The 10,071-nt window shown below is 33.3% G+C and overlaps 1 protein-coding gene across 1 annotated transcript; it reads right to left on the bottom strand.

The window, feature by feature from the left end:
* Positions 1 to 2,956: 2,956 nt before the first annotated feature.
* LOC118741179 (pancreatic lipase-related protein 2-like) lies at positions 2,957 to 9,657 on the bottom strand. The gene is made up of 3 exons (XM_036473055.1): positions 9,009 to 9,657; positions 6,794 to 7,064; positions 2,957 to 3,969 (listed from the first exon to the last, which is right to left on the bottom strand). Exons 1-3 carry the CDS (start codon positions 9,112 to 9,114, stop codon positions 3,003 to 3,005), a joined length of 1,344 nt encoding a protein of 447 aa, XP_036328948.1. The 5' UTR covers positions 9,115 to 9,657; the 3' UTR covers positions 2,957 to 3,002.
* Between the last annotated feature and the right edge of the window lie 414 nt (positions 9,658 to 10,071).

Genomic DNA, 10,071 nt, shown 5'->3' with positions numbered 1-10,071 from the left:
AAAACAGGTGGCAACCCTCTTTAAAAATATTTTCGAAATAAATTTTTCCCAAGCATTCCACGTTGTAATATTTATTTTAAACTTATTAAATGTATTGAAATTTATTTATTAAATTGGTGATAACATCTTCAAAAAAAAATTTTTCAAATAAAGCTTTGTCTCACCTTAAATCTCTTTAGTTTGAGTAGAACCTATCACTAGAACCGAAAAATTTTCAGCGGATTTTTATGTTTTTAGGATCTCTAATTACGAGTCTGGAGATTGATTTTAAAAATTCCATATGGCGGATCCAATATTGCGGGCAAAAAAATTACAATCTATTCGATTCGCTTGAAAAGTTTTCCACAGGCGTTCTTGAGGTCGCTGACTACGATTTTAAAAATACGAAATAACGAATCCATATTGGATCTACTATTTATCACGGAGAAGACAGACTCGATCAGGAAACGGACCAGCGTCGCATCCAGTAGTACATAGTTCACATCAATAACCGCCTTGCTACCTTTCAGTGTCCATAAAATGCTTTTAAATGGAAAGGACATACTTAATTGTTGCAGCAGTACTTCGCATTAGGATGCTTCTCACTTTTATCTGATTAAGTAGTTTGTTGCTTTAAAGAATTTTCATGAATTGAATGCGTTTGTATGTAAATATGTATGCACATATGCATGTGGAACATGTGGAAACAAATGTACACATAATGTACTTACATACATATGTACGTCACATAGCTTTTGAATTCCCATACATTCTCTCTCCTCGTTAATTAAATAATTAACATGCTTTTGGCAGAAATATTCTTGCAATCCATTCAAAAATTCGTTTACCATTTCAGTTTGAAATTTTCAGCTGGAATTTGATCGTTTGATTTTCTGCTTACAAAGAGTACGTGCTTAAGTGCATATTACAGTAAAGTGCCAAAGAGGAAATTTATTAATACACGTGCAGATGTTTATGTTCAATTTCGGACAGCACAGAATGTCATTCACCCAGTTGATATTTTTTGTAATTTATAAACTGGACTTAATTTTTTCGATAAACGGTGAAGACAATTATTTTATTCAAAATATGAATGTGGTTGGACACATTTGGACAATATGGCCTTGTATATACATATACATATGTATATGAGGCCGCGAGAGCTTTCTTCTATATTTTGCGAAAATTCCAAAGTTGTATCGATTAGAAGAACATGTGTCGAGGTTTAGATTTGGATTGGATTAGTTATGCCACTCTTGCCGCAAATAAGCGATATGTACTTACATCATTCATATTTGATCATTCTTTCAGAATGTAAGATGAGTTATTCGTACACATCATCCATTGTAGCCAGATCACATCACAACCAATGAGTGAAATCATATAACGCATGAAGTCATTCTAGGCATTCTTTGAATGCGAACCGTTAAAAATGCTTTCAGAGAATTTAGTTGCCTCTGATTTGACATCTGTCTTTTACATATAAAAGCAGCTGGTATTCAAGACACTACCAGGAACTGTTGAACCCAATAATAAAGTACTATTGGGTTGAGCATTTGGGCATTGCTTAAACGGCGAAGTCACTCCATCTAGCTTAGGTCTAAACCAGTCCGGTAACTTACATTTCCTAGAAAAGAGCACATCCGTTGACACAAACATCTCCCCCTAATTAAGATGAATCCGCTTGCTGTATTAACAGTAACTTCAGGCGGCCCTGCTTTTATTTTCTTCAGTATATTTCTCACCACCAGCAACCGTGGTCTTCTGTTGATCGGTTTAGTGGTCTCATGCATACACCAGCTCCGAAACACCTCTGAAGCTCAGCATGTTGCTTGTCCATTTCGAAAAGGTATAGTGAACCATTGCAATTGTCATTCCATCCCAAATGGCCCGATTCGAGGCACAGTTGAAAGGCCCGGCTATATACATAACTACAGCTGGGAAGACAATACCTGTAATTATTGTACCATGATGAAGCATTATTTGCGTAATTCGCTATGCCACAAATGTCAAGTCCTCAGTTCTCCCTTCCCAAGATTGCTGTTCCCATCTGGCTTTCACTGCTGGCATAGTCTATGTCAAAGTTTCCTCACCTATACAATTTCTCTACTCTGTCTAGACAACAAATTCCCAATAAGAATCCGAATGAGAAGGCTCAGGATCGACGAATATCTCGAATAGATTAAGAAAATCTCTAGCAGGCTAAAAAAATCGACTGTCTTGTTTTTTAAAAATTCCTATAAAAGTGCATACAAAAAAAATTTAGTTTTTACAAAATTTAAAAATTTTACTCAGAATTTTTAGTAGCGGTATACACGATCCGGTGCATACTGTCTACCATGGTGCATAGATAGCATAAATAGCAATTTTCTTCAAAAATATATATATGTACATAGTTCATTCCGATATGTTGACTTAAAAGTTACTTATGAAATTTCATATTTTAAACAAATTTTTTCCTGTGTTATTTACTTATTTACTCGAACTCTCTGAAAAATTTCTAACGGAAGAAAGACAATTAAGACTATGTCTAGAAGCGCCTCTAACCTAACTCTACTTACTCACCTTGAGGCCAGTTCAGTCCTGCAAACTTTAAGGGCACTCTTAGGTTACTAGGAGGCCCTACATGGATTTATAGTAATCAACTCGTCGTTCCTTTGTGAAGACGCTGTACAGACATTGAAGCCAGTGCAATCAAAATCCGCTTCCTCTCTGTCTGGTCCCGTCAACTATAACAAATTGTATGGGTCTCTGATTTTTGAAATGGTAGACATCATTTGATGATTGATAAATAAATCCCATAAATCTTCTATCTATGCACTCATTCCACATATGTATATTGATAGAAGTAGGGAAAGCTGAAAATACTACCGGTTCTTCTACCTAAGCCTTTAGCTGAGTCAAAAACTATTAAGTTAGAATCAATCTAGTATTTTATGCATTGAATAAGTTATTTGAATTCTTTTTATTAGTTAGTAAAAAAAATAAATAATTTGCATCAACGACTCAAAAAAAAAAGAACATCAAAACTCATTTAATGTCAACTTCATTTCGACACTTCCATCTGCCGCATCATCTATCATCGGTGTGACCAACCTAAGCGGCTGTACATTGCGACCCAACGCATATGGCGGTCGATCTGCAGTCTTCACATAGAATGTGCCCCGCTTCGGTGTCGAAGGTTCACCACCCATGCGAAACTCTGCACCCGATTCCGAAATTATCCAAACATCCTCCGATTCGCGACGACAAAGTGTGCCCCAAAAACCCAATTTGCTGGTAATCGATTCGGCAAAATAGTGATAGGCACGCCTATGGGAACAGCCATAGATGTAGCACTTCTTCTGATCGCGTCCATAATTGGGATAGAAAGTCGCATGACCGACTGGCTCCTCGAAGCCCAAACTACTGCTTGTCTGTATGGATTCAACATACTCAGCATCGGTGGGATCGATGCGATACTCGTCGGTTAGATCGCGAAATTTCGGCCCAGCAGGATCGAGCGCATAAATGGTGTTAAAGCGAAATGGTTGCACTTGCTTGCCAGCGCTTCCGGCAATTTGCGCGCCCAACGAGTGGCCGATCAAGTAGACATCGTGATAGTGCAGGCCCGTCCTCAGGTGCAGGAAGTGCACGAAATCTGCGAGTAAACGACCAAGATCCTCAACCATTTCGACAACGCCAAAATAATTGACATTCGACGATATCAAACTCCAATCGCAGACGATGACATTGAAGTCGTCGCTTGGAGTGTTGGTGGCATTGGTGTTGAGGTCACTTGGATAGCTGCTGTCGATATTGTTTTCAAAGTCATTGCTAAGTGGTGGACTGTCGGTGACGATGCCGCTATCTGACGCATCAGTGAAGCGGCTATTATCGGGGTCGTTGGCAGCTGATGGTGGCACGCGTTTGACTAGACTGAGATAAGCGTTTTTGACGGCACGATTCAAGGCGCCCTTACTCTGACTCATCCAACCGTGAATGATTATTCTGTAAAGAAATGATGAGAGAGAGAGTGAGAGAATGAGAGCAAATATGGCATTATTTGGAAAAGTAAAAATATCTGCTCGCAGTTTGGTAAACGGGAAACTCTTCAAGCAAATTCAAGGGAACGGCTAAAAGAAGTGAATGCGTCACTGAGTCATGAAGTTGTAGCTGCAGCTGAGCATACAATGAGTACTTAAATTCATGTTTTTATATTTATTTAACTACACAGGCACCCACATTTTTATGTATAACAGTAGTGTTGATGCATATTGTGACCTCAAAAACGTCGATAAATAATCGCGAAATTTACGTAGACCGCATTTGGCGCGTTTCTTTGAATAAATTTTTTTTCTTTCTTTCTTCTTCACGGAAATTACACATTTTTATTTACACTTACTCGCCAATTGCTGCTTAGGAATTAGCGCTTTTTCCTCTTTTTTCAAACTACCGCATAAGATTAAATCAATTATTCAAACAAGCCTACGAAATCGTTATTTTGATAATAAAAATAATTTCCATTAATTTTTTTTTGCCAAAAGTTACTAATACTTATGTATATCCATTACGAAATTTCACATTAATTGCACTCATTCATTTTTAATTTCCCATGTCAAATAAGCGAATATTAAATTTTAAGTGTTTTTATTTTATATGGTACACATGTGTGCATGTATGTACATTAGGGTGGCCCCTAAAAAGAACATCATCTAAATTTTTTTTATAGGGCACACTTTTATTTTGTTCTACGTACAAAATAAAGACATTCATTAAAAAATTTCAAAATCTATACATATGTATAATAAAATTGTAACATATGTCTGTGCATCATAAATATTGAAGAAAAAATAAGGCAAATCGACAATTTTTAGAATTTTTGTCTGTCGATGCATTGCTAAAGGTCTAACTTAAATATAGGAAAAAAAACAATTAGAGAGCTGCCACCTGTTTGAAAATTGCAGTTTAAGTTAATTGATAAGATAAAGTAAATATTGCAATATGGCTGTCAAAAGAAAACGGTTTTAGAAAGCTTGCGGCCGAAAATATTTTTGGGCAAGGTTGCCACCTGTTTGAAAATTTAATTTGATTCAATCGATAAGATCAATAAAATATTGCAATATGGGTATATAACTAAAGAGATTAAAGAAAGTTTACTGCCAAACATATTTTTGAGGAGGGTTGCCACCTGTTTGAAAATTTTTATTAAATTGATATAATGAAATATTACAATACGGCTATCAAACTAAAGCGGTTTAAGATATTTTATTGCCGAAAATATTTTTGTAGCGGGTTGCCAACTACTTAAAATATTTCATTCAGTTAAAGTGATAAGATATGGTAAATAGAAAATTGACACAACTTTGAAATAAAAATGCACGATTTGTATCATCAATTTATAAGATTATAAATTATGCTTCCAGGAATAAATTCCTTACATACACACATACATACATATTAGCTAAACCCTTATTCATAAAAAAAGTATATTCCATAAACCGAAAATTTGTTTGAAAATCTCCCTCCATAAAGCTCTTCAAATCTATTTTATTTTCTATATATGTACTTTTAAGGCACAGTGAAGCACGCCGGGCATTTGCTTGTTTTAAAATAATTTTTAATAGGCAGAACCCTGCTTCAAAAAAATGTAAATCTGATAAGCTGCGATATTTTTTAAAACTACTCATATCAATTCATAGTAATTACCAAGCGCATTTATCATTGTTATTTGCTTAAGTTTTTTTTTTTGGAATAAGTGCAGCATTTTCAAAAAGTTTTCTAAGTTCTATTACACTGGCTAACAAAAAGCTACTTTGAAAAAATACCAAAAAACTCTTGTTAGAGTTAGTATGGACTTCCTGAGCTCAAAACGCATTTTTTTTTAAATTTCCTTTAGACAGTTTTTTGGGATAATGGTATTTTTGAGTGTGTTCAGGGCATGACTAAACTGACACATCCGATTAATTGAAGTCAGTACTTCGCTGGAAAGACAGTTAAAATGCGTATCAAAATTTGTAGTTTTGATTTAAAAAAAATTTCTTTCAGACCCTGGTAGTGATCCCTAAAATTATATTAAAATTTTGAAATTTTCGTAGATATCTCTACAGCAACGTAGAACAAAATAAAAGGCTACCTCATGCAAACTTTAAATGTTGATATTTTTAAGGATCACCCTAGTGTACATAATATGTACAACATTCGTGCAATGCACTTTGCGGCTCAAAGTTTCTAATTCTATTATTTAGTAGCAATGCATCGATGTATTATTAATTGTTTAAATATACAAAACGTAAGTAAGTATACAAAAACGTGTCAATTATTCATGGCTGTTTTTGTGTGTTTGTGTTTCATCTAATGACACCGCATCCGTGGTGACACTTTCGTTAATTATAAAACGGCTATTAATTAGTTGCACTTAGCTGAATTTGATTCTGATTGTATGCATTAAGGTGGCCCTTATTTTTAACCGACTTACAAAAAAGGAGGAGGTTATCAGTTCGTCCGAATATTTTTATTTATTTATTTTAATTTTTTTTTTTATGTATGTACACGCATAACTTTGGACCACGTCAACCGATTTCGGTAATTCTTTTTGCATCGGAAAGGTAGTGTCTCGGAGGTGGTCCCATACTAATATGGTTAATTAACCCTACCCATAGAAGGCCAGACAAGACTCCACCCTGCGGGTTCCATTTCTAACGTACCGCCCTTACGCTCTGGTTAAAAGTATGGTATGTGGCCACATTTTTTTTGTGTACCGGTGTAATTTATACTTACATACATACATACATAAATATGTATACGTATGTAGATTATATACATACATACATACCTCGTTGGATGCTCCGGATTGAACTCGGACATGTCCAAAGTATTATGATCATCTGTAATAATTTCACGTCCACACTCGGCAAAATCACGTTTATATAGAAAGAATTGCATTTTGACGCGCATCGTACTGGTAAATGGTATCAAATGTTTGAAGAAATGTTTCAGGAAAGTCGAATCAAAGTGGCGAGCAAAGAAGCTGCTTGGCCGGCGTAGCGTATGACCGCACACATCACGCAATGTGGTGGCAAGTGGCGCGCTGCTAGCGGAAGGAACTGCAAATAAGATGGGGAAATTTAGTGAAAAGAGAAAAACGAGAACAGATGAAAGTGCACATATTTTGGTACCTATATTACACGATTGGTACAATATGGATTTTGTAAGTTATTTTTTGAATATCTCAAAAATTAATATATGTAGTTAGAAAAATGGATCTGGTCTCGTTTAAAATATAATATTTGCGATTATATAAATAATATATTAAGAAAAAAATCTAAAAATTAAAAGTTTACAGAATTTCGAAATTAAAAAAAAAACCTAAAGCAAAAACTTGTAAAAATGTATGGGATTTTTTTTTTATACACTGATCTTAAAAGATCCTGAAGTTTTCAAGAAGGTGTTATTTTAAAGATATGAATTTTTTAACTTTGAAATTTTTTTTTGCAAACTCTTAACAGGGCAATTCTGGCTAAGATAGTAAAACGTCTTTCGTAAGACAAATGAAAGACAGATGGCAGGACAGATCGAAAGACTTTTGATATTATAGCACAGAAGTCTTATAAAAAGCTCTCTAATTCACTACTCGCGGTGAAAAACTATTTTGAGAGAAAGCACTCGTATATCATTTAGCTTGCGTCGCTCCGACAGTCGCAATGCCCGAGTGAGCAAACATAGACGTATCATTCGACAGATCCGAGTTCGAGTCCTCGAGCAGCGGATTTTTTATTAAATAAAATTTTTTAATTTTTAATTTAATTTTCTTTTAAGTTTTAGATGTTAATTCTTAAAAACGAAGAATATTTTTTTAATTTCATTTATTTTTTGGCAACTTATTTTATTCTTATTTTAATTAATTTAATTTTTGTTTTTTTAGATTTTATTGTTAAATAACGAAAATTATTTTTTGATTCCATTTAATTTTTTGAAACTTATTTTATTTATTTCTTCCTTTTTAATTAATTTGTTTTTATTTTTTAATTGTCCTGATTTGTATTTTACTAGTTAATAGTAGTAGTTAATTAGTTTTTTTTTTTTAATTTTTAGATTTTTTACAGAGATAAATATTTGTTTAACTTTATTTAATTTTTAATTGCTTAAGAGAAGAAATCTCTTTTGATATAATTTTTTCTAACTTTATTTTTAGATTTTATTGTTTTAAAAGCATTTCTTTAATTTTTTTTAAATAATTTTTATTAATTTTTGCTTTATGTTTTTATTTAATTTTCTTTTATTTATTACTTTTTATTGTTTTAAAAGGAAACAAATATACATATTTTTAAATCAATTAAATTTTCAAAAAACTTATTGCTAAAAAGCGAACAGCGTAACGTTGAGACCTCCGCATTAGCAGATCTTTCAATTAGTCTTTTGAAAGACAGTAAAGAACTCTCAAGATAGTTGCCAGAATTGACCAGTAAATAAAATTATTTTAAACATTTTTTATATAATTTAAAGTAATTTTTAGTTTACAGTTTGAAAAACATTTTTTTTTCTTAAAGTTAAAAAATAGTCAGAAATTTAATTATTTTTTCGCTTTTAGGATTTTTTAAAATTTCCAAATGCTGTAATTTTTAACTTTTTGATTTTTTTTTAATATTCATATTTTTTTATATAACACAAATATTACATTTAAAACGAGACTAGAACCATTCTTGTCTATAATAGCTTTTGAGACATTAAAAAAAAATAACTTACAAAATTTGGGAAGTTTTTAAATATTGTATTTTTGAAATTTTTTTTATTTCTTTTTTTACTTTTGAAATTTTTTTTATTTCTTTTTCGATTGCTATACGATTAAAGAAAAGTTCTTACCAAAATTTATTCGAATCAAAAATGGTAAATTCTAACCAGTGTATATGAGTTGTAAATATTTTTCAAAAGACACTGACTTCCCCCTCTGTTCTCGCTCTTGAAAGGTTTAAGATTTTATAAAAGTATTTTCACTTCCATCTGAATAAAAAAAAATAAATATCTTTTCCCTCCATTTTTTTTTCACTTACCATTTGTAGCAAGTATCACTAAAACAACAACAGCAGCCAGCACTGCTAAGCGCAGTACGACACGACTAGCGTATAAATTATTAAATTTAACCGTTGCCCTGCTCATCTAAGCTCGTAGACGAACCAGTAATAAAAAGAATAACACAATTGAAGATTAACCTCAGTACTTCCACTTCAATTTTCACTCTTTCATAATATTTGAACGTACTCGCGAATTAGCACATCCCGGCCATACGAAGACACTGCGAGGAAACAAACGCGTAAAAATGTCAACAAACTTAATATGTAGCTATGACACGACAATAACAACTCTGTCAGCTACTTATTTAGTTAGTATTCGTATTAAAGTTGACAGCTTTTTAATCGTGAGTCTGTTGAATGGCGTTTTGTGTTGTTGAACTGAGGCTGTGATCGCGCGTGCACCGCTCTCAACTAACTGCTATTCAATTTAGTTCGCCGACAAGCACTTGCGGTAAATGCAATATATTTAGCATATTATTATGTATATATTTAATATACATATAAATACATAAATATTTATTTACATTTACTTTTGTCGAAATAAGCTTAAGCTCTGCCATCAACCAGTTTGCGCGATCGCCACATCGCAACTGAACTTCGAAAATTTGCTTGCTTGGTGAGTAAGTTGGCTCTTGGTTGTCTTTGGTTGCCTCGATCTGCTTGATCTTACTCAAGTAAATGGTCAGCTGTTGGCTGACAAATTGTTTATTGCTGGACGCTGTTGCAATGCTACTGACTGTTTGTTTTGGTTTTTTTTTCTTGCTGCCGGAAGTATTTTGATTCAACGTCATCAGCGTTGATGCAGCTGTGATCTATGCAAAAAATGACGAACTTTTCGCTCATTTGAATATCTTTTTGGAGAGAAAGAGAAATGCCTCTCTCTCAATACTCTTGTTCATGTATTTTTATAGAATGTTTTCGCTTTGTCAAATTTGGATTAAATAATTTGCCAAACATTTCTTTGCCCTATTTTGCAAAGATTGTTAATATATTCAAATAATACATACACATGTATAGACAAACCATCGATCGCCTTGGCGCG

This window comes from Rhagoletis pomonella, unplaced genomic scaffold (assembly GCF_013731165.1).
Source record: "Rhagoletis pomonella isolate Grant_MI unplaced genomic scaffold, Rhpom_1.0 Rhpom_scaffold_00006, whole genome shotgun sequence".
Lineage (NCBI taxonomy): Eukaryota > Metazoa > Arthropoda > Insecta > Diptera > Tephritidae > Rhagoletis > Rhagoletis pomonella.
Note: the sequence above shows the minus strand (reverse complement) of the source record. Positions and strands in the feature narration are given on the sequence as shown.

What these genes read in the sequence shown, in the direction of transcription:
- LOC118741179 (XM_036473055.1), bottom strand. Translation starts at nt 9,114, where the DNA reads ATGAGCAGGGCAACGGTTAAATTTAATAATTTATACGCTAGTCGTGTC. An exon ending in AGTGATACTTGCTACAAATG is followed by an intron (nt 7,065 to 9,008) that starts GTAAGTGAAAAA and finishes TCTTATTTGCAG; the next exon opens with TTCCTTCCGCTAGCAGCGCG. An exon ending in AATCCGGAGCATCCAACGAG is followed by an intron (nt 3,970 to 6,793) that starts GTATGTATGTAT and finishes ATTTCTTTACAG; the next exon opens with AATAATCATTCACGGTTGGA.